Here is a 25,745-nt window from a genome sequence, read left to right as displayed (position 1 = left end):
CACCGACAGGTGATGAAGTTCTGAGAACCAGAACCTGGCCGGCCACCACGGGGCTATGAGCAGAAGAGAACAGTTCACAGTGTTCTTCAGCCTGCAGATCGTCCGATGAATCAGAGGCGGGAAACCATAGGCCCTCATGCTGTGCAAAGGAATCTCGAGAGCATCCCACAGTGGGGAGGCACCCAGACCATTTCTGGAGGCATACAGAAGAAGTTTCTTGTTTGCCAACGTTGCAAAGAGGTCCACCTCCGGAGTGCCCCAACGCAGGAAAATCCATGAGAGGGTCTCCGCCTTCAGTTCCCACTCGTAGCTGACCATTATCCGACGACTGAGGGTGTCTGCCGTAACGTTCAACTGGCCTGGGATGTGTACTGCTACCAGCCAGACACCATGATGAACCGCCCACTCCCAAATCTCGATGGACAGGTCCACAAGAGGGGGATACTTGGTGCCCCTTGCTTGTTGATGTAACACATTGACACCACATTGTCCGTGCGGATACGGACCACTTTGTTGGCAATGACTTGTCTGAGCACCTTGAGCGCTAGGAAAATCACCAGAAGCTCCATTTGATTTATGTGAAGGAACTTGTCCCGAGGCGACCAAAGGTCAAAACCTGAAGAAGATCCAACGTCGCAACCACCCCAGAAGGGAGGAGTATGTCGTGACCGTTACCATCGGGGCTGGGTCCTGAAAACCCGCACCCACCGACAGGTTGCTGAGAGACTACCACCACTCCAGGTCCGCTCTCATGGAAGCCGGAATCAATATCAACTTGGAGTCCGGATCCACAGCCTGACGCCAAAAACTCTGAAGAGCCATCTGAGTCCGCCTCATCTTGAGACAAGCGAGAGGTAGAGCCAAAACACATGAGGCCCAGAAGCCTCTGGAACCAGCAGGCCGACATGCACTCCGACTGCTCAAACATCTGACACGTTGCCAACAGATCCGCCATTCTGTCCCCGGTCAGGTAAACTCTGCAGTCGATCATGTTCCAGCGAAAACCCAGGAAAATCAAGTCCTGAGAGACCGTCATGGAAGACCAGTTCACCGACAGCCCGAGATGGAGCAGGAGCTGGAGTAGAGACTGAAGATTGCACGCGGCTTTCAACAGGCAAGGGCTGCGTAAGAGCCAATCATCCAAATACGGATACACATGGATACCCTGCAGACGAAGATAAGCTGCAATCACCGACATCTTCGTAAAGACACGCGGCGCTGAGATGAGGCCAAAAGAAAGCACTCAGAACTGGAAATGCTCCTCTCCCACAGAGAAACAGAGGTATCTCCTGTGTGGATTCCAGATCAGTATATGAAGGTCCACTACGCTGACCCAATCGCCCATCTGCAAAGAGGACTATCTGGCCAGGCGTGATCATCTTGAATTTCTCTTGGGGTAGGAAAAGATTGAACTGGGCAAGGTCTAGGATGGTGCGCAGGCCAGCCTGGTTGAGTTTGGGCACCGTAAACAGTCGGGAGTAGAAACCCTCCTCTCGCTCCCCTAGGGGGAACAGGTTCCACTGCTCTGAGGTCCAGCAACTTCTGAATCTCGGCTCTGAAGGAGGGCGAACCCAACTGCTGGAAAGTAGGGTTGATGAGGGGGGTAGGTGTAAGCGGAAGCCCGCCCGAGCGACTGACAAGACCCACCGGTCCTCGGTCATGGTCTGCCACGCCTCCCAATGAGACGCAATGCGTCCTGCAGCCGGGGTCTTGTGCGAGCGTGGAGAACCCTCATTTGGCAGGTTTTCCGGTGGGGTTACTACCTGAACCTGAGGAGGAGGCTGAGGAGTGGGAGAAAAACAGTCCGTTGCTGCCTCTGGCGGGAATTTCCCAAAGGGGTATCCACTCTGCAGGATTTGCGATCTAGAAACCCCCTGAATCCAGAGGAGGGCCGGGCTTGTTACAACTGTCTGTGTCCCAAAAGGCAGTTTCACCAGGACGGACAAGGACTTGGCGCTGGGTGCTATCCTTCGTTTTGGTCAGATCCACATCCGTTGAGGAATGAAAAAGCTCCATGCCGTCAAACGGCAGGTCCAAAACCTTGTCCTGCACCTCCTTGGAGAACTTGGTGGCGTGTAGCCAAGCCTGCAGAGAGGTATCAACTCCAAGCATAAGGCCCCGGGCCGAAGTGTCAACATGATGAGCCACAGCCTTCAGCAGATCCTGGGCCAGGACCCTGGCATCCGACAATCCTGCCTTAAAGTCCTCCAGTTTCTCAACAGGAATGAACTCCTCGAACTCCGACAGACCTTTCCACATCTTCATATTCACCCCCGCTAACACCAGTTCTGCGTTAGCATGCCGTAGCTGCAGGGCCAAGTTAGCAAAAATCTTCCTCCCAAGGGAGTCGAGAAGCCTTCCCCAGGACTTGAGCAGCCTTCGTAGAAGAGGGTGCTGCAGGCCTGGACTGCAAGGTGGCCGCAGCCACCAACGCGGAGGAGGGGGCAGACAAGATGGTAAGGCCACCTTTTCCGAAGAATGCAGCCTGTAGCGCGCATCAATTTTCTTAATGACGAACAGTCCAGAGTGTGGCTTCTCCCAGACTCTACGGACCTCGGCCAAAACGTCCTTCTGCAAGAACAGGCTGGTACGTCCTGAACGAGACAAGGTGAACGCCCCCGAAAGCACACCATCCTGCGGAGCGGGTGCCTCGGGCACTGGGACATCCAACAGACATGTCCAGAACCAGGTCATGAAAGGCTCTAATAAATCGGGGCTGGTCTTCGCTGTCCTGAACGCCCTGCGGGACATACGACAGGTCAGGGTCCTGCTGAACGACATCGGGCACCACAACAACCTTGTCCATTGGGGACAACGGAGGCAAGGGCGGAAGGGTAGGGGGGAGGCCCCACAGGCAAAGGTGGCGCCGGCGGAACCACTGAAGACGCAGGAGGAACCGACAGCGCAGACGGGCATATCTCCCTAAAGAGACCCTTTAAACACTCCCTCATGGGCTGGGAACGCATACATTTTGGCGTCCTCTGCCGATGAATTTGGAGCAGCCAGAGGCTGCCTCTCATGAGGAGGGTAATTCCAGGAATGCAGGGGAGAGGGTTGCCAAGAAGGCCCATCCCAAGCGGTGTCCACATAAATCAAAAGGTGCCGAACCCACAGGCAGCAAGACATTGTGCGGAAGGGGCATCCGGGCGTTCCAGTCAAACTGGACAAACGGATGTGCACAAGGAAACCGATTTTAACCTACAGAACCAATCCCTACACCTGAAACCGTTGGCGTAGTTGTAAGGGATGCATCAAAAATGGCTGCTGTTGTCTTGGCGGGAACGGCCGCTATTTTGCCAACAGCACTTGAACTGTGACACGTGTAGAAGCGAGACCGGGAAGGAGTCCCCCGGCCGGGGTGCCCTAAAAAGTAAGGAACTTACCGGGCGTTGCTTCTTTTCGTCAATCAAGGTTTGAAAATGCATAGGAGGAGCGCGCTGAAACACCTCCTCCCACCGCTCTAACCGACGTTGAAGTGCTCGGACTGAAGGGAATCGCAATAAAAACACAAGTCCCAACGGTGATCTGGATCCAGACACTCCAAACACAGAGGATGGGGATCAGCCCTAGCGAAGCGTCGCTGATGGGAAGAACAATTCGGGAAGTCTAGCTGAAACGTCATAGACGGACTATCACGCAAACGCTAGCGAGAGCTAGAGAGGAGGAAAAAAAGGAAAAAAAACTTCCGCCGATGTAAAGTGCGTCCAGTCTCGAATGAGCGGAGAAAAGAACAGATGGGCGATGCAGAGCTAAAATGGGCGGGTTACGGCAGCGTGCAGTACCCCACGTAGAAAGAGAGGAAGGACTAACATTTTAGCAAAATTTTGATGCTTTTACAAAGTGCTCCGGTCCCGTCCCACAGGACGGAGGAATGCCCCATAAGTATGGAGGAATGGAGACGGGACGTAGTAGTAGGGCGGGAACAAGAGTCCCAGCAGGCTTGGAACTAACAATGCAAGAGGGGGAACTAAAGAGGGGATATCAAGAATCTACAGACTGCTTGATGGGGCACAACCAACGGACAACCTAATATATAAAGAGAACTGGGAAAAAGATGTAGGAGAGTCGATAACGGAAATAGTGGGACCAGATATGGACAAGAGCCCATAGATCCTCCAAATGTACAGCAATTAAAGAAGCTGCATATAAATTATGGTACATGTCTCCCCACAGATTACACAAAATAAACCCAGAGTATCCCCCAAACTGCTGGAGACAATGTGGAGGGAGAGGAGATCTATTCCACATGTGGTGGCCATGCCCCAGGGCAATATCCTATTGGAAGGAGATACTGGGACACATCAAAGACATTACTGGCAGGGACTTAATGCTCTCACCTAAGGTGATCCTGTTGGGAGTGGTGGGAGAGGGATTATACGCAGCATCGGGGCACATGGCCACCCTAATAACACACTTATTATCAGCAGCGCGAATGACATTGGCACAACCGTGGAAAACGCTAGAGGGACTGACGACACCATGGTGGTGGGTGAAAATATGGGGAGTAATGGCAAAGGAGAAGGTAACTGCCATAAGAAGAGGGAAATACCAGAGAGCACAACAAGAAAACCAGAAGGAGACAGCAAAGGACTCAAGAACCCAGCAAGAATGGCCACGGGGGATGGGGGTTTGTGGGGGGGGGGGGGGGGGGGGGGAGACCTAGGGGGGCAAAATAAAACATGAAAAGGGGAAAACCCTGGGGATACAGGACAAAATATGATATAGCAACAAGAGTAAATATGACTATGTTGTAAGAAATGTTATGTTGCACTTACTAGGTTTGGAATACTGTATCGCCGAAGGAAAAATAAATCTGTTTAAAAAACAAGTACAATGTTGAATGAAAGCTTATCCGTGTCTAGCAATGTAAAGGGGTTTGTTGCTGGGGAAACATATATGGGCTGTTTTATTCAACAGGCTTGCTTTGATTCAGGACAAAATACAATTAAAATAAAACTGTTAAACTGCATGGGCTGGATTTTGCAAGCTCCCAAAAAAGGTTATTCCAGTTGGTCAGAGCTAAGGCTTTCCCTAACAGGGAACTACCAAAAACTTCCAGGACACCTGGATGATAATTGCTAGGTTGGAAAACTTTGACCAAGAAAAAGAAACTTCACATACTGATCAGACTTGGGTCTTGGTTGAGCCATCTTACAATGGAACTTCTAGGACATGGATGTGCGAAGTGAAGAAAAAAAGAAAAATAATCACATTTCCTCGTGACTTTTACCAGAAGCTTCAAAGGAAATCTCACTGACAACCCTTGGTTGAGGGGGTAGCCTTGGAAAGGAATGCCCAAATATGGGGAACAATAATGATTTTGCCTCCAAGGACTATTTATTAATAAAAATGTTCAAGACTCTGCAGCAGGACTTGTGAAAAGCTATCCGTTTAAATGGGATTTTATGGGCTTTAATTTAAGATGCAAGACTTCACTGACACATGGGGAATAGAAATGGCACACAATTGGGTATTGTAAGGAAAGTATCAATGATGCCATTACAAATTTTAATACTTGCATGCCTCACGATAATCCAGACACGCGTGTAAAGTTACAGAATTTTAAGGCTGAATATTTCATACTCAAAATGACTAAAAAGTATTAGAAGGGCGAAATAATGTCTTACAGATTGCAGAGTCGGACTGGTATGTTCTGCATAAAATATGTAACCTGCTTATGTGATTTGTTAAGATATTTCAACTGTATAAATGTAGCATTTGTGGGAAAATTGGATTTTACCGTGGGAGGTTTTGAACATTGTAAAACTCACATCATAAATCTGACATCCTACCCTTGAAATCCAACCAGCTGAGAGTGAGGCGGGAACTATCACCCCTGACCAATCCAGTACTTTATAGGTATGCTTAGCTAAACCTGCCCTACCATATACTTCTATGATGTCACTATGCATTATAAATAAGAGTCCCTGACAGGACTCTACACACTCTCTCCTGAATTTCCTGCGACTGTGTTCCTCATCTGCCCCATTCATCTAGCTGATTCCCGATTTTACTACAAGGCCAAAGCATTGCTGATCCTTTCCCATCATGGCCATTGATCCAGAAAAAAAACACTAAAATCCCATTAAAAAAAGGAAAAGCTGTGGTACCTTTTGCATCCTGAAATCAGACCAGCTTCCTGCCCACTACTTGCATGCCTGCTGCAACCCTGCCATCGAGCTGTCCTTGCCATCCAGTGACCAGAATTGCCCAGCTGTTTGCTGTAAGGCGTGCCCACCGTGTGGTTACCAGAACTAGTTGGCTGTTCCACGCTTAGGTTTGTAATTGTGGAATGTGAGTATCTCCCCATCACAGAGAAACACAGTCTCTCCATCTTGACCTTTTTGTCTGTATTACACTCTCTAGCAGTCCTACTTATACCCTGGTAACTTGTTAAAACTGTTAGAATTCTCTGTGCACCCTGTCCTTGATTTCTAAGTGCTAGCACCATCTCTCATCATTTCTGTCTGGTGTAAATCCTAAACCCTCAGTTATATTTTGAGTAATCAAACTCATTTTCAGTTAAAGTTGAGCACTGGGGTGATATGGTTGACCTCGCAAATCAACCTTGGAGCTTACTGTGATCCTCTTTAACAATGTAGTCTAGACAATTTAGTTTAAGTAACATTTGCCTTTCTTTCAAAACCGAAGTTTTCATTTTAACTGCTCTATTTTTCCTAAAACTGAACCCCATTCCACCCTGAAAATATCATTCACATCTTCAGCTACCACCATTCTTTGACTTTGATATTGTCCCTGTGACATACATATGTCCCCCTGACAGAAAACTGCATTGCGATTTTCAGTATTACACCTGTTTTTATTAAAAAAAAAAATGTGTGGGTCATTTTTAACAGGAATTGAGAAAATTGCAACTTTGCAAAGTGTCATTTGGCTGCAGTATGTTCTAACTTTCCACACATTTTCGAGTTGTATGCTTCCTGTTGATCCATTGCATTGCGATTGCTAGTGTTTCTGCACTCCTGTTGTTGGGAGAAATCATATTTGCCTCACACATTTAACCGCGCATTAATTATTTGTCCATTTCCGAGTGTCAATTCATGCCTTTGCAAAGGGTTTAAAATCAACGTTGCAGGGGGAAACCTTACCTTGGGTGCCATCTATCCTAATTCAAAAAGTGCTCCTATTCACTTGTTCTTTGTATATGTTCTAGGAGAAGGTTAACCAAGTGCATTGCTTCCATTATTATTGTAATTATCACCCCATTGGCGATTTCTGCCCCATATTAAAACTGTATGATTTCCTTTGAATCTTAATGTAAATAAAATATTGCATTTTCACCAACCAGCCTGGTTCATGTCCACTGTGGCCCGGGTATTTTAAAAAGGGGGTGCGAGATGAGTTGTATACCATCTCAAATTGAATCCGCAAAAAATATAGAGAAAGGGATCTCAGTTGTGCGCTACATACTAGGCTGAGATTTGGGCCTGGGGTGTCGCAGTCACCAAGGAAAAACAGGGAAACTCGTGGCAATTCACAGAGGTCTGACTTGCTCCTTAGAATGTATTACCCACAAGCTCTGGCAAAGTCCCAAATTTAGGGGAAACCCACCCCCCTCAATTTTCAGACCTTTCTCACCTGGAAACTACTGAAACACACCGCCAACACCACATGCTCCCTGGAGCCGACGCTGTGCTTAGGGACAGTACACCCACATGGTAAACAGATGTCCAAGGCTGGGGACATCACCTGCCACCGTCCTGGAGTTATGGATGGGCTGCATTACAGCTTTTCCCTTCTGGGAGGTATTGGCACAGCGCCGGGGCTCCCTGGTAGGGAAAAGCTTTAACACAGACCAGCAAGAATTCCAGAAGGTTGGAGGTGATGTGCCCGGCTGTGGGCATCTGGTATACCGTCCCAAAGCACAACGGCAGCACCAGAGAGCACTAGAGACCTCATCAGTTGTGACAGGGGAGCAGAAGGACATGATGTCTTGTTTTGGTGGTGAAATGGGCCTGGGTGGGTGCAATAGAGGATGAGGCTGCAGTAGAGGATGAGGCTGCAGTAGGGCTGGCCAGTTCCTTTCCAGTTCATTACCAAGATCCAGCAACATCAGCCTTGAACCAAAGGGGAGGGTGGGATATCTCTACTACATCTCACAACAGCGAATGCCAATACTTTCCCAAATGTCAGTTAAAAGCAACACAACATTACTACAAACATAAATATACATTATGGGCCCCAACACCCTCAACTAATGTCTGCCTGCTAAAGGGAGGTTATCTCAAGGCTTTCTCCAGTAACTTGTATCCTTTCCACAGTCGGTCATGATCTGCACCTACTACCAGTCTCCATTCAGTAGCGGCTTGGGGGACTGCACATTTTACCAGGCAGCTGGGCAGGCTCACTTTATTGTGCTGAATGAAGGATTGCAACGCATGCATTTACAAAAGGAGTACTCTGTCCCATGACATGCTGCCACTCTATACACAAGGTGGTCCTGCTTCATGGTGTTCTGCTGACTCCTTCCCTAATCTCCCTCCACCCAGGGTTGCAAAATAAGCTTGGCATGGACAAGCGCGTACATTCTGCTCCTCTTCTGGACTGCCCACTCCTCTGGCCCGGGAGTCAATTCTTCAACCAGGGATCCTCTGATGTCACAATGGCTTGGGGCTTCAACTCTGCTGGTCAAACCTTGCCCACAGTGGCTACTCCTTTCAGCATGCTCTGGTGTACCTGCACACACATTCTGCCATTGGTGGCACTTCACTTCAATCCTGCAACACCATTTTACCAAACACAGCTAACTGAGCAGACTGCATCCAGGCCATTCACATAGGGGGTGACCATTTTATTTGTCATCCTTTTGACCCAAAAGACCAGCGTTGTAAGCAGCCCCCACCAAGAAGGCCCATGGTGTAGTCTTTACCAACATTGATTGGCTGCCTGAAGTGAAACAACAACACCTGATACCAACAATAGCACACACAGTGATCCATATTAAATGTTGAAAGGTGTAAACACATTTATTTCTCTTGCCAGGTGCCACAAGACCTGTGCAGGTCAGTAAACCCTGAATCATGGGGGTGCTATGTGGGAGATCGTGATCTTGGAACTGTAACCCCAAATCGGAGCGCCTTCTTGGAAGCAAGGTTGCAGCACACATTTGAGGCAGGATTGGATTAATCACATTTTCTTAGATGTGTTCAAAGCATCTCCAACCACGTATATAAATACAGGGTAGTTGACCCACGTTGAATGCAAAGATTAAAGGGTAACGGTCCAAATGAGCGCTCATAAAATGATTGAATGTAAACGGTAACAAACTGTTCTGGATTTCAAATGCTGAAGCAAGTAAAAGAAAATATGGAGAAAATTAAACACTGTTGCTCATTAGGCTTTTCCTCATGGCTGTATAGAGGGTTTACAACATCCGGGTTATGGACAGCAGGCGTTATCAATGCATCATGATTGAGTAACCACATTATCCAGAAAATGTGTTGCCAAACAATTAAGCCACTGTTGTCAGGGAACAATTGTGGAGGGTTCTTAGAATGTCAAATACATAGTTAAGAAACATTTAACAGTCTGCAATACAAATTCAAAAGAATAAACAAAAGAAAGCCTGAATATGAGTGATAAACACCCATCAGATGGCAACAATTCTAGGTAGCTTACCTGTTCAATATTGGGTTTTTCAAAGGGAGGACTGCCCAGGGACCCCTCAACTATAGGACTGCTCATCTGCAGAATACATTTCCGCAACAGCTAAAGAAACGCAAAACAATCGTTAAGAAAAAAAGGTACAGTCAGCAATCTGGTCAAACAATATGACTGAACATTGGTGAAGAAAGAAAGATGTCATAATATCATTTCAAAATCTCCCTTCTACTGAAGATCAACCAAAATGGAGTTGACTTAAATACATTGATGAGAATGGACATTTAAAAAATAATAATCAGGGAACAGGGCAAGGGGAGGAACCAATGACCTATGGTGGCAGCCACTCACCCATCTCTCAAAAGAAAAGAAAAAAAGATTACCAAAAACATATAGGTCAGACTCAGCTGAAGGCCATTTTTAAAGACCTTTATCAAATGAAGAAAAAATAAATAAAAGTAGAACACTGGGCTTACATACTTTGAGTCATAACTTCTTTCCCAAAAATATCCTCCTCCCAGCATGCCAGGGAAAGGCTTACCGCTATCAGATTCTAACTATGGGTGTGGATATGCGAGGTAGGATCACCTGGGTGGAGGAGACTCGAGGAATGGGGATGAGGCACCTTTAGGTGAGACACAGTATCCCCCATTGACCTTTTATAATGAGTCCGACATCCTTTGTAGGCTATTTCCAGTGCCTTCTCAGTTTTTTCAATAGATAATCCACGAGTAAACAACAATCAAATACTGAGACGAGGAAGAGACAAACCAGAGCCAACATCCTCTCTTTATTGACTCACACTCTCACACACAAACACACACTATGTACTGGGACGAGGTGGAGACAAGCAAGAGTAATGCATAACTTCCAAGTCGGCAATGAGCAGTCTAGTGCTTTTTGGACCAATCAACCTGGCGGGAAGTTTATAAGCAGCAAGAACGGTGAGAATGGAGTCGGCTGTGGAAGCAGGTCCACGGACTGCTGGATGAGAGCAGACCTCTCCAGGAACACAGTGTGGCAGACAGAGGGCTCGAGGAACCCTGAACGATGCAGAGTGTATGCAGCGAGAAGAAAGGCTAAAGGAAGCAGGCAAAGCGGGCGAACGAGGCCCAAACTGCAAGCGATGTATCAGTGGTGGGAGCGAAGCCACAGATAGCTGCTGTTGAGACAGACCGAGGCACTGCACGAGATAGAGAGCTTGTGGGAGCCAGAAGCCTCGCTGGAATGCCGGCAACACCAACCGGTGAGTCAGCATGGGAAGGGGGGACACCGGGACAGCAGGCGCGCATGTAAGACTTGTAAAAAAGTTAATGAATGTCGATCTAAATGAAAGCAGGCATTTCAATTTAAATGAAAGCAAGCATTTTGAATACCGAACTGAATGAAAGCAAGTAAGGTTAAATACCATTCTGAAAGAAAGTTTAGTGAAATCGCACAATATAAAGGAACTGTACAGCTTGAGAGAACAGGCATTGGCAAGAGCCTTGAGCGTATGTGAGTGCAAGAAGTGCATGGGGGCAAAACAAGCAATGGTAAAGCATTATGAGGATGTGAAATGAATAAACCCAGCACCACTGTAGAGAGGACAGTGGCAACGTGCGAATGACGAAGCGGAGAAGGAGCAAATAAGGTGTGTCGGTTGCATGACCTGTAATGGGTGGACCGTGTGGTCCAACAACTGGGTCTAGAGTAGATCATAACAAGATGTCATTTTCCAGAATTAATGAACTTACCGATAAACATGTGACTACGCTAGCATTCACTACAGAGGAGGCAAATCGCATTTTATCACTATCAAGGACACTGATCAAGCTCTTCAAAGTCAAGAGAATCCAGACAAATTGATATTCAAATTAGAAAAGCTCATACAACGTGAGATTTCCCAAAATCTCCACGCCACCACACTAGTGGAGCATTATAAGTCACACAAAATCCCTAGAGGTCTGAGAGTTTACCCGAAACCCACACTCTGTTGTCAGAACAAAGCATTTGTAGCCAAGTGGGATCAAATCCTGAACAAATGTTCATTGGATCTCATCCTACTCACGATAGAGGAACTGTCAAAGTCACTCACCACCATTGATTCCGATATTACAACCCTTAAAACCAAATTATCAAAATTCAAATCTGCACAAGAACTTTCAGAATTTCTTGAAGAAATGAACACCAAACTGTCTGGCTACAAATCCAAAATTGAACAGATAGCGGAGGAAGTTTAAACGAGATACCTTTGACTATCTCAATGATATTATCTATAACTGACAGGAATTTTACCACCACAGGAATCTGAACAGGGGCTGACCAAAACAACCGGGTTCAGCAAACTCTGGAAACAGTAGCGACAGCGGCATAGGTGAACCAATTCAAAAAGACAGACCACAACAGCCTAACAATATACCCAATAAGCAGAGCAAAGCATCAGGTAGTGGACCAGGAGTTAATATTGAGCCACAAAAAAATGAAATCGCTAACTCAGTTTTTTTTAGGCCTAAGAGAAGAGCAAAGAGGGAGGAAAAACAAAAATAAAGAACAAATAAGTAGTGAAAATCTGGTCATTAACATCTCTAAAAAAATACTTACCAGTGGCCAATTAGATACCATTAACAGAGGGTTATCCTTTGTGCCCAATTGCAATACGTCTCTCTTTGATTAGGTCTGTCTTCATAGACTTCTCAGGAAAGTGAGACTTATTGCAATTTTGCTTCTTTTTGTACAACACTGTGGATACAAAATCAAATATACATTATTTTACTATAATCTACTTGGCATGTCGTTTTTGATGAATTATTTCAGTGAAATGTAAAGTTTTTCAACAGGAATTTTGACTGTTTCTTACAGCATTTGATAGTGTGCGGGGGACGGGAGGATTCTACTTTCGTATTGTCTTTTCTTCTTTGCATTATGTGGTGGTTTTGTGCCAGGATCACAGTTTCCCCCCCCCCCCCCCACCCTGCACCTTCTTCAAAGAATAAGAAAAATAATCAAACTCTGATCCCTTAATATTGGTGTGCACTGACATTTCTTAGCTGTACACCCAGTTATGGAAAAACCCCTTAAAACACCACGAAGAAGCTTGGCATAGGGAAAGTTAAGCCTTTTTCTAATCTTCTGTTCTTTTACATAAAGGTTTATAACCCAAACTTGAATTGCGTTGTCTGTGTCTACTTCAGAATGCCTTCGCAATACCAATACCTTTTGGGTGGCAATATGATATTAAGTCTTGCAAAGCTCGGCATAAACTACAGTGTTAGGTAAGATTTTCATAGAAATTGTATATCTTCCTGACCTGGGTCAACCCCAGAACCTTTTGCTTTACTAGTAGGACATTATTTTTCCTTAATACCTCTGAGTGAGAACCTTTTTCCAAACTCTTTCACAATCTTTTCTCTTTTTATGTTTTTTTTAAAACTCTCCATATAGTCTGTTTAAAGTTATCCTCTTTAACAACTTATTGGCAATAAGTGCTTGTTGTTGCTGGGTTGCCCTAGGGGCTCCCCTTGTAAACTTTCTTTTGCTAAACTTCAGAGAAGTACAGTTCCCAAAGGTAGAAAAGATCTTTGGATCCCTTTTACATTTTATTCTGTGAAACCAGCACACCCCACCTTATGTGGAGTTCTGGGGAGAGACAATGTATCCCCTTTCAAGCTAAAACTAACAATTCTGTTGGGGACAAGCTTACCTTCAATAGCTAGTGGCAGCAATACCTTGTATCAATTTGGTGCCCCTTTACCGCGGGCTGTGTTCACTGATGCAGTACAGGCACCTAAGGGTGCTCATTTTACCAAAACGGCCCAGTCTTCATTTTTACCCATTTTAGTGTTTTTTGTCCTTTCTTGTTCCTTCCCCTGACATCCAGGGCGGGAAATTCCTGTGTGTGATTTTTAACTTCTCCTGGAGTCCTCTGGACCCCCTCGCCCAGGCTCCGGTCTGTCTGGGAGGGCAGGAAGCAAGGGAGGAGTCCAAAACTCTGCAGCCCTTTGTCTTCCTCCTTGCCTGAGTGGGGACAAATCCCAGTGGGGGGCTGGCTGTCCTGATTGGACAACCAGACCGCCCCTTCTTGAAAAATGCAAGGAGAGAATGCACAAGTTGTGCTTAGTTCCTGTTAAATACTGCAAACCTGGAAGCTGAAGACAAGTCGACCACTGGAACCGAAACCGAAGAGGATGATTAAGGAAAAGCGGATGAAACGATTTCCATCCACTGGAAAGCCTGGTGTGTAACCGGAGCACGCTGTAGCCTTTCCTTCCAATCGACCTAGGAACTCTGAAAACGACAACCGTGACACAGAGCCTGGTGAGACCCACTAGACTCAAGAAGTCCTGCATTTTGAGCCATTACATGCGTTGCTGCGACCTTGCGTTGCTGAAAACGCAAAACCCTGGGACCTCAAGCCACTGTGCAGTGCAGTCTTCCGAAATTCCGAAGCTCGCTGAAACTTTGTGGGCCTCCTGGTGGATCTCAGAGACACTAATCAAGTCTGAAAAGTCCTCTTAGAGTGCTGGACCTTTGTAACGACGAGAATTCGACCACGATTTTCTGTCTTCTGAGCTCCTTGAAAAGGCACCAAATCTGCAGAACCGCATTCAGCCATGCGGAAAACCTTGCCTAGAGCCTTCTTCACCAATCCCTGCTGCAAAGTTCCTTCTGGTGTCTTTTTTTCAGTCACCACGTCAAGGAATCCACTGACCCGGTATTTGGCTGCAGACCCTGAAGTCCTCCTGCTGCAAAATCTTCAATGCTGAGGTACTGTGTTGGCTTGAATATGTACTTAAGTCTTATGATTTCTGTGTTGCTGTGGGGTGTTTTCTGTGATGGGGTGGCCTCTCATCCAGTGCACCCAGTCCCACTGCTAGAATCCTGCTAGGGTGTCTTCTGTGAAGCCCCTGGACCCTCTTCTAACTCAGAAGTAAAGTACTCATCGGTTTGCCCAGTCTTCCTAAGGAACTCTGACTTATGCTATTTAAGAACCTATCCTGACACTGTCTTTTGGACACAAGATCCTAGTGCCCACCGTTCTGCTACTGAGAACACTCATGCTCCAAGAATAAGGGAAAGACTTTTAAGGGATTGGGCCTTTTGCCTAGAAAAAAAATAAGTGTTTAAAAGTTACTTACTTGTAACAGTTGGTTGGTAACTAACTCTTAAGAGTGAACAGTTACAAATGTTCTTACTTACCTTGGATTTGTAATGCACTATTCGTAAAAGTATGGTTAACATCTTTCTTTCCTTAGAAACAGTTTTGCCATTCTAATAGAAAGTAGATGTGAAGATATATTACTCGCCTGTGATTATGTTGTGCCTCTTCCCAAAAGTATTGTGTTGGTTTCACCAGATTATTCCTGCAGGGTAATTGTATGAGGGTCCCCCAACTGGTGCTTGCTTCCCCCGACTTGCTGTTAGCCTATCCAGCATAAGTCTGTATTAGGTTGTTGCCTACCTAGAATAACTAAGTCATTCAGTAAAGTGTAACATTAGGGTTTACTCTCCCTGGGTTATCTAACCCAGAGTCTGTGGTTCTAGCTGTCCCTTATAAGTCCTACATCAGTCACTTGTATAGTTGGGAGAGATCTAACCTGAACTTCTTGTGAGATTAAAAAAGTATGGGTTTTACTTACCGTAAATTAGCTGTGTGCCATCCAAAAATATGTTACCAGAGTTACTGCTCATCTCAATCTCTGTTTCACTGATCTCAAAAGCACCTTTAATTGAATATTACTTCCTTAGGTTTTACTCACCTAGTATAACTGTGCGTTGTCCGAAAAGTAGTTATAGGTTTTTACTGTACCTGGAATAAGTGTTCCACTATTCACAAAAAGTTGACTGATTATGTGATTTGTACTGAGAGTCACTGTACAACTGGTAGGGTCTACTGCGCTTGCATAACTGAATGCAATTGTGAAAGTAACCATCGATTTTTACTCCCCAAGAATAGGTGTGACCTATACTGAGTGTGTATGAAAAGGTTTTGACTTTCCTAGAACTACTGTTAGGTGTCCCAAATAAGATTTATACTTTGGTCTGTGTACCTTCAAGTATAGTGTTGTGTTTTTATAATTGTGATTTCATATAATGTGTTAGTACTTATTTACCCCTAGATTTATCTAGGCCTACCTGTATTTAAATAAATCCTTTATTTTTACATACATAGTATTTCAGTGTTTCTTTGGACCATTTGTTTTACAATTTCATTTGTACTGATTCTACACCCGTCCCTTCCTCCTAAGATAAGCCTGGCTGCTCCGTCTACGCTACCATGTACTCAGGTGGTACAGCCTTATACTAAGAGTGGAGTCTTGTACTGCCTCAATCAATTGGTTTGATGAAGTTGGGAAGCACGTCAGAAAATAACTGTCCTAACCTACAGATTGGCATTTTGAGAGCAAGGGTTCACAGGAAGAAAGTGCTTTGCAAAGACCACCCTCTAAATCTAAAGAGCAAAGAAATCAACATATGGGACTATACACTCATATCCTTGAGACACCATTGTCAATGAGGAGGTAGTCTGTGCCCATGCGCTAATCCTTTTATGCCCAACAAGCTGTTCCACTAACATAATCCAAATCACCCTCAGTTTTTCATATCTGCAACAATCCAAGCAACACTAGCAATCAGACACACCACTATACTCCACCAAACACCCATGTCTACTTGTACATCATGGCCTTTGAAAACCTTACAGACATAATACATGCAAGTCTCTGAACACAAGATATTTTTTTGTAACTTTTCAAACCGTAATCCTAAAGCCTATGTTGCACCTATGGCCTGGTCCATTTTGGTGTACCTTTGTCCATACTCCCAATATCAGGGTCATTACCAACTCATACTGGACTACTTCTCTGGACCAAACATGGGTCCCAGCCACAAACTGCAAAGAAAGCAACACGCAACACACACACACACACTCCTTTCAAGATGGAAAAAAAACACATACTGTATCATGGCCAGAGCGCCACACTAAATTCTGCATGTGCTATTGCGGACTCCAACCATCTGCAGGTTATCAGCAAGAAAAAGGACCTGACCTCTGGCTGTGAATGGGCCTGAAACCTGCTCCCTATTTTGAGTGCCCAGTGCAATCATTTGATGATGTTCAAGTCTCAAATGCAAACTTTTGTGGTACCTTTCTCTGACCAATTCTCTCAACATCAGGTTGCATAATCCAACATTTCAACACATCTTCGAGATCCTCATTTTAGGCCCACAACACTCGTAGAAGCACACAGACCAAAATGCTATAAATCCCCCACAGTCATTCATATTTTAGCAATTATCCATTAAATTCAACAGTACTCCTTTCACTTTCTTCAGATGAGTGGAAACATACCTGAATGGGACTAAAACTTGGTGCTTTGACAAACGCACAGTCATTCCTCTCTGTGTGGTAACTCACCTTGAAAAGATAGAAGTAAACTTGCTTTGTATCTGTATCTTCCTCCTTGTGAACAGACATGAAGAGGTTCTCCACATCCACCACCATACCCAATAACCGGTTGATCTCGTCTTCAGAGACATTCTCCAGGTGGGAAACATGGTCAGCTAAGCATGGGATAAAGAAATAAACGGAAATATCAACATGTTGATCTAGAGTTCACTCTGCATTCTAGCTTTCACAGCTTTTTAAAAAAATATTCCAAACCATTCCCACAAGGCAGTTCAGTGGAATCCACAAAATATAAGATGCCTCTCCTTGTAAAGGCTACGATGAGATTATTTTTAACTAGGTTTACTTTTCAGAGAATTTTCTGTTCGGTTTGGAAATTTACTGCATTCTTCAGGTGAAAACAAACTCAGGTGCTTGAATGATATTCCTAGACATTAGGGTTCAGGAAATGAATCAACACAGTTTGCAGGACTTCTCTGTAGATGACCCGACTTTCTCAGGGGGAAACGTGCTAAAGAAATCAAGGATATACTAAAAAGAGGAGCTGGTGGGTGCATGGTAACATGCAACACCACAATAAGGAAATATCCACAGTAGGTTTATACTCTTTATAGAAGTATGATATGATCTGGCATTTGTAACGCGCCTATTCACAAGTGTTTCAAGGCGTGACGAGGTGGGGGCGGGGGGACAAGGGGAGACAGACAACGATCCTACTAGGCCAAGTGTCATTCAGATCGCGCAAATGCATGGGTAGAGGGGAAGGGAAAAGTGCAAGTGGGAAAGGGAGAGGGGAAAGTGCAGTACAGGGTTAGTAAATACAAGATAAATAATAAGGGCCAGCTGGTGGCAAGTGCAAGATAAGTGCAGACAAGTACTGGGAAGGGGGGGCTGTAGGGATACAGAGACAGTCCCGTAGTGCAGGGGTTGCCAGGGATGCAGTGCAGGGGAGAGAGGCTGGGCCACGGACCGAGTTTGGTGAGTGGCCCAGTTGCAGATTCAGTGCAGTTTCAGTCATTAGCAGGGGAGAGGGGGAGAGAAAGCAGAAGCAAAGAGGAAGGTTTTGAGGTGCTTCCGGAACCGGAGATGGTTCTCCACAAGTTTCAGGGAGACAGGAAGGCTGTTCCAGAGAGAGGCCCCTGCTCGTTGCTTGGAGAAGTGGATGACCATGAGGGAGTTGGAGGCGGATAAGCGAAGAGCTCGAGAAGGAAGATATTTGGGAAGAGAGAGTTGAAGGTATTTTGGCCCCAGTCCCCAGAAGGCCTTGTAGACAATGCAGAGGGTTTTGAACTTAATCCTCGCAGCCACTGGGAGCCAGTGTAGTGATTTCAGTCCTGGAGAGATACGGTCCCTGGGCTTGAGGCCAAGGACAAGTCTCGCAGTCCTGTTCTGGATGAGTTGCAGAGGGCGGAGAGTAGAGGCAGGCAGATTTAGGTAGAGGTTGTTACAGTAGTCTAGCTTAGAGAGAACCAGGGCTCTGGAGACAGTGAGCTTCTGGGGGAAGGAGAGGAAAGGAAGGATACCTCTGAGGAGGTGCAGCTGGTAGTGTGACTTCTTAGAAACGTCAGAAATGTGAGGAAAGAAGGAGAGTGTGGAGTCGAAGATGACCCTGAGGTTTTTAGCCTTGCACGTAGGAGCAGGAAGAGGGCCAAGAGAGGCCGGCCAGAGAGCTGCAGGGAAGGAGGGAATGGGTGTGCCGATGGGTAGAATCTCAGTCTTACTGGCATTAAGGCAGAGGTAATTGGCGGCACACCATTTCTGGATAGCGGAAAGACAGTCAGAGATGAGGGAAGGCGAAGAGGAGGCTGAGGGTAACCTGAGAATGAGCTGGGTATCATCCGCATAGCACTGAAAGTTGGGGCAGAGAGCAGCGATGTGGTGGGCAAGGAGTGCCAGATACTGGTTGAACAGCCAGGGAGAGAGGTTAGATTCCCTGGGGGACACCACAGGTAGAGAAAAAGATGTCAGAGAGGAAGGACCCCAGCATTAACAGGAAACCGCTACTTGCCCTTAAGATCCCATTCCTAAGTGTTTTAAAGGTGATGGGTTCCGTCGTCCCTAAAATAGGGTTCGATTAGTATATGGGTTCTTAAAAGTTAAGAAAACCCACACCATTCCTATAGTACAAAGTCAACAGTGAATCGCCATGGTTAGGGAAATGCGCAGCAGCCAAACTAGCAGTCAGCAGAGGGTATGGTGGAGCTCATGCGTTGCCCAATGCTTTGTCATGATGCCCGCTCCCGGGGAGCCGGTTCAAGCCCTGCGTCCCCGAAAGCGGACATCCAGTCCCCAAGGAAGGACCCAGCAACCCCATATAGGGGCCCTTTGGACAGTGTCCTGGCGCCTATGGCGCCAGGCTCATAAAAGACATCAGTCCTGGCGCCATGGGCGCCAGGCTCATTATGTGAGTGCTTGGGTGCACTTACCTGATGCAGACCATGCTGCCGGATCCCGGCCTCCTTGAGGCCTGAAAGGAACTACTTTACCTGTGGGACTAATTTACCATCCGGGCGTGTTCGGGGAAGGATACATACCTGGAACTTCTTCCAAGGCTATTTAAACCCCACCCGAACAGCCACACGTGCTTCGCGTTGTTCTGCATCTAGCAGCTGGACGCTCACCGTGTCTGCTCCTGCATCCTGACTTCTGCCACGCCTGCCAGCATCCTGGATCACCTGCAAAGGAAGAGAAGAAGAGAACAGAAGAAGGAAAAGTCCTTACCTGCTAAATCCGCATCCCGGAGACATCTCGCCGACAATCCTGAAAAGGAAGACTTATTTAAAAGCTCATTGCGTCGATCGCTGCAGCGCCGCATTCCACTCACCTTTACAGGGCTGCTCCATGTTCAGCAGCGATCATCCGGATTCGTAGTCACGCCCCAGCACCTAGGGAGAAAAAGACAACAAAAGGTGAGAGAGAGAAGGGAATAAGGAAAGCTAAATCTCCATGTTAAAGACTTACCTGTTGATTCATTCCCTCTTCATTTCGGGTCCGCGCCGCATCCTGGCATTTCCGGACCCCGGCCCCTAAGGGGGAAAAAAAGACATCAGCGTTAATGAGCGAATGAAAAGACATTACCAAAAAATGCTCATTAAAGACTTACCCGATTTCTACAAGGATTTCACATCTCATCTCGGGTCTGTGCCTGTTCCCCGGCATTCCGTAACCCGGCCCCTATGGGGGAAAAAGACACTAGCATTAGTACATTAATGCATGGACACAAGGGGAACCTCTTATCAAAAAACTTACCTGGAAGCCAAGCAAGTTTGGTTCTCACCAATCCGAAAATCCAGTGAAGTAACTGGATACCAACGCGCCCCTGCATCAGAAGCAGGATGGAGAGCTCGTCCTTCCAGACCCTAAGGTGAGACGCTACGGGGAATCACAGAATGGTTTCGAGGAGGGTGAGAGGGAAAAGCGGGAGGCCGATTGCATTACCCTGCAGACAGTTAATTCCCTATTTTCGCCTACAGAAGGATACTTCTGCGAGCCAGACAAGCCAGATTTGGGGGCCCGGTCCAGTCCGTCTTCCGAACCCTGCGCATCACCTTAGAAGAGGTCACAGCAGCGCGAACCAGGCCAGCGCCTCCGTGGGAGTCAGGTGAGCGTTACAGAACGCGAAGCCTTCCTACAAATTCCCACCCAGGCGCTATGGAAAGTTCTGAGACTGATCAGTTGGCCCAATTACTGGGGGAATTACGGGCCGAAGTACATGCCGCTCGTCAAGAGACTAATGCCCTCAGGAGGGAATTAATAATATCAAAGGAAAGAACTGATGACCTGGCCAGACAGCTTTTGCAAGGTCAAGCTGGGCAAACTCCTCTACCCGGTCCCAGAGGGAACCCCGTTCCTGTGGTTTCCAGTAACCCTGTGCAGATTAATCTACCTGGAAACATGCCGCTGGCCCCACCCGAACGCTTTGATGGGGACACCAAACGATTCGCCGTATTCATGAATCAGTGTCGTTTGCACTTCCTATGCAGACCTGGGGCCTTCCCTAATGATCAGACCAAGGTAGCCTTTGTATTGTCATATCTCAGCGGCTGCGCTGCCGATTGGTCAGTTCCACTGGTTACTCAAGCTGACCCGATTCTCCGTGATTTTCAAGGGTTTCAAGCAAGCATGGAAAGGTTATTTGCTCGACACTCTCCGGGGCAGGCTCTGGATGACGAACTTCTATCCCTGCGACAGGGCAATCAGGACCTCCTATCCTATATTACAACCTTTAATAGACTAGTTGTGGAAATGGGATGGCCAGAGGATAAAAGAGTCACGTTGTTTTATCGAGGCCTACGCGGAGAACTTAAAGATGTCTTGGCCCAAGTTGTAAATCCGCCCCAAGAATGCACAGAGTATATAGACTTAGTGGTCCAATTGGATCACAGACTTCGAAACAGAAAAGCAGATCGGTCCAGGTTTGAGACCCGGGTGTTGGTCAAGTCCCATGCTAATCCCAAGGGAGTTGATGTCTCTGAGCCTATGCAAATTGGAGGGGTTAAAGGACCCTTAACTCAAAAGGAACGAGAAAGGAGGCGGCAGTTAAAATTATGTCTTTATTGTGGGAATTCTGGACACTTTCTACGAGATCACCCGGCAAAACCGCCCCGAAAGGCGGTAGGAGCCGCTGATAAAAACCATGAAGACTGTTTCGGGAAACGACTCCGCCCGACAAGCGTAGGGGTCCGCTTGCCGAGCATGAAAACTAACTCTCAGACCTAGCATTTCATTGTGCCAATGGTTCTCATAAATCCAGAACAGCCTAAGCGGTTGCATGCAATAAAGGCATACATCGATAGTGGGGCTATTGGAAACTATGTGGATCGTGAATTGGTCTCTAGGATTAACCTCCCTCTCCGCCCTAAAACCAGCAAAGATGTCATCACCACAGTCGATGGAACTGAAATTGCCTCTGGACCGGTAACACATTCCACTACTGAGGTGATTCTTATTGGTCCCGACGGCCATCGGGAAGGTGGTGTGTTTGATGTAATCAAGGCTCCACAGTTTCAGGTTATCCTTGGAATCCCTTGGTTAGAGACACAATCCTCAAATTGATTGGCGAGCTAAGAGAATAACCTTCCCGGATTGTACACAAACCTGCTACCCAGAAAACCTGAAGATTAATCTAGCATCTGTAGCCTCTGCCTCCATGCAACTACCTCCGGAATACCAAGACTTTCAGGACGTCTTCCAAAAGGAACAGGCCAACACCTTACCTCCTCACAGATCGTACGATTGCCAAATCGATCTGGTGCCCGGTGCACAACCCCCTTGTAGCAGGATTTATGCCCTTACCGAACCTGAGAACCTACATTTGAGACAATATTTGGATCAATACCTAGCTAATGGTTTTATTCGCCCATCAAAGTCCCCGGCATCCTCGGCTTTGTTCTTTGTGCCCAAAAAAGAAGGCGACCTTAGAACTTGTATTGATTACCGCGCATTGAACCAGATAACGGTTAAAAACCGTTATCCTCTGCCTCTGATCCCTGAACTCCTTGACCAGGTGAAGGACGCTTGCATATACACCAAGTTAGATCTCTGGGGGGCTTATCATCTGGTACGAGTTAAAGAAGGCGACGAATGGAAAACTGCCTTCCGTACTAAATACGGATTATTCGAGTACCAGGTGATGCCTTTCGGATTGTGTAACGCGCCGGCTGCCTTGCAATACTTCATGAATGATGTCCTTCGGGAACTCATCGATGTTTGTGTTGTCGTATATATCGATTACATTCTGGTGTACTCCTCTTCGGAATCTGAACACAGAAAACACGTCAGGGCAGTACTTAAAAAACTGCGCCAACACAAACTATTTGCTAAATTGGAGAAATGCGTTTTCCATACCACAGAAGTTGAGTTTCTAGGTTTCATCCCGACACCCAAAGGAGTCCGAATGGACTCAAGAAAAGTGGATGCCATCCTCAAATGGCCATCACCTAGCTCTGTAAAAGGGGTTCAAAGTATGCTCGGCTTTGCCAATTTCTATCGCAGGTTTATCTCGGAATTTTCACGCGTGGTACAACCCATTACTGCACTCTTGAGGAAAAATAAACGTTTTGAATGGTCTGAAGAAGCCAAGCAGGCCTTTCAGGATTTAAAAGCTAAGTTTACCTCCGCACCTATATTGAAACACCCGCGTCCAGATCTCCCTTATGTCGTCGAGACTGACGCATCCAGCCTAGCCATGGGAGCTGTCCTGTCCCAAAGAGATCCCGAAACCAACCAACTGCATCCCGTAGCATTTTGGTCCAGAAAATTCTCGGCACCAGAGGTTAATTATGCAATCACTGACAAAGAACTGTTAGCCATTAAATCCGCTTTTAAAGCCTGGCGGCATTATCTGCTTGGCGCTCGACATACCATCACAGTGATCATTGATCACCGGAATTTACAGTATTTGAAAACCGCCAAGGCTCAGTCATCACGGCAGCTCCGATGGGCTTTGTTTTTGTTGAATTTGATTTCGTGATTACCTATCGACCTGGCTGCAATAATGGCAAAGCAGACGCCTTATCCCGAATTGGAATGGGAGAATCGGATACAAACTCAGAACCAGTACCAATAATTCCCGAATAGAGGATTCTAGGCATGACTTCGTTACAGACGCTTGAAGACATTCAAGCCAGAGTGAAACAACTCCTGGACCCTACAACCTTACAGGATTGGATACAAAAGGGATCAGACTTTACCATAGATAATGGTTTACCTTATTTCCAAGGACGCTTATTCCTGCCACATAAGGAATTACACGAACTAGTTATTTCCGGTTATCATGATGCATTAATAGAGGGACACCCCGGTATTGCCAAGACAGAGGAAAAGGTGAAACGACAATTTTGGTGGCCCTCTTTGCGAAAAGATGTTAACTCTTTTGTGATGTCCTGTTGTGTTTGCGCCCAAAATAAAAGTCAAAAGAAAAGACCAGCCGGTCTCCTTCAACCTCTAGACATACCGCCAGCACCCTGGCACACCCTATCAATGGATTTTATTACAGACCTGCCGCCTTGTTCGGGGTACAATACTATTCTGGTAATTGTGGATTTGTTTTCTAAAATGGCCCACTTTATTCCTTTGAAAGGTTTACCTTCAGCTTCTGTCCTAGCCAAAGAATTCCTCGAAAATATCGTTCGGCTACATGGATTCCCATCTACACTAATCTCTGACCGGGGAAGCCAATTCATTTCCCACTTCTGGCGCAAATGTTGTCAAATGGCGCAGATCGACGTAAGATTATCGATCAGTCACCACCCTCAGACCGATGGTCAGACCGAGAGGACAAATCAGACCCATGAGCAATATTTACGGTGTATGTTACAGCAATCTGAAAGCAACTGGAAAGACATTCTTTGGATAGCCGAATACGCATATAATAATTCGGTACACTCTGGAACTGGCCACAGTCCTTTTTATACTTTGTTTGGGCATCACCCTCGAACCTCAAACCTTGACTCACCTCAGAACCTCGGAATGCCTGCAGTAGAACATCTGCATTCTACAATTAACCAAGCCTTCAAAGAGGCAACTACGCATTTACAACAAGCCAAGAGAAAATACAAGGAGAATGCTGATCTACATCGGAGTGAAGCACCTCCGTATCAGATTGGGGATCAAGTGTGGTTAGCTACCAGACATTTACCACTCAAAGGGCCTCGAACCTTTAACCCAAAATATCTGGTACCTTATTCTATTACGGCAATAATTAACCCAGTGGCTGTTAAGCTTGATTTACCAGCTTGTATGCGAATTCACCCTGTTTTTCATGTGTCACTTCTGAAACCAGTGGTACCTGGAACCCGACTACTCAAACCTCCAGAACCTATTCTAATAGATGGGAAGCCCGAATTCGAAGTGAAGAACATTTTAGACTCAAAAATGTTTAGGTCAAAACTGTTCTACCTAATTGATTGGAAGGGGTACGGACCTCAGGAGAGGTCGTGGGAACCCAGCGACCATGTGCATACACCTCGATTAGTCAGGAAATTCCACCGACTCTTCCCAGACAAACCAAAACCCCCGGAGGGAACAACCTTGGGAGGGGCCTTGTGGGAGAGAGGGGGGGGTGGAGTGCTGTCATGATGCCAGCTCCCGGGGAGCCGGTTCAAGCCCTGCGTCCCCGAAAGCGGACATCCAGTCCCCAAGGAAGGACCCAGCAACCCCATATAGGGGCCCTTTGGACAGTGTCCTGGCACCATGGGCGCCAGGCTCATTATGGGAGTGCTTGGGTGCACTTACCTGATGCAGACCATGCTGCAGGATCCCAGCCTCCTTGAGGCCTGAAAGGAACTACTTTACCTGTGGGACTAATTTACCATCCGGGCGTGGTCGGGGAAGGATACATACCTGATTGGAGGAAGGATACATACCTGGAACGTCTTCCAAGGCTATTTAAACCCCACCCGAACAGCCACATGTGCTTCGCGTTGATCTGCATCTAGCAGCTGGACGCTCACCGTGTCTGCTCCTGCATCCTGACTTCTGCCACGCCTGCCAGCATCCTGGATCACCTGCAAAGGAAGAGAAGAAGAGAACAGAAGAAGGAAAAGTCCTTACCTGCTAAATCCGCATCCCGAAGACATCTTGCCGACAATCCTGAAAAGGAAAAAACTTATTTAAAAGCTCATTGCGTCGATCGCTGCAGCGCCGCATTCCACTCACCTTTACAGGGCGTCTCCATGTTCAGCAGCGATCATCCGGATTCGTAGTCACGCCCCAGCGCCTAGGGAGAAAAAGACAA

At 46.5% G+C, this 25,745-nt stretch overlaps 1 protein-coding gene across 2 annotated transcripts in view; it reads right to left on the bottom strand.

Moving 5' to 3' along the window:
• KAT2A (lysine acetyltransferase 2A) overlaps nt 1–25,745 on the bottom strand; it is a 288,388-nt gene that overhangs the window by 158,726 nt on the left and 103,917 nt on the right. For both annotated transcript variants that reach the window (XM_069634476.1, XM_069634477.1), the window contains exons 3-4: nt 17,018–17,163; nt 9,640–9,729 (exon numbers count right to left, since the gene is read on the bottom strand). In XM_069634476.1, the coding sequence (XP_069490577.1) occupies nt 9,640–9,729; nt 17,018–17,163 (236 nt within the window). The remainder of the gene's footprint in view (nt 1–9,639; nt 9,730–17,017; nt 17,164–25,745) is intronic.

This window comes from Ambystoma mexicanum, chromosome 13, assembly GCF_040938575.1.
Source record: "Ambystoma mexicanum isolate Mex_15411 chromosome 13, UKY_AmexF1_1, whole genome shotgun sequence".
In the NCBI taxonomy this organism is placed as follows: domain Eukaryota; kingdom Metazoa; phylum Chordata; class Amphibia; order Caudata; family Ambystomatidae; genus Ambystoma; species Ambystoma mexicanum.
Note: the sequence above shows the minus strand (reverse complement) of the source record. Positions and strands in the feature narration are given on the sequence as shown.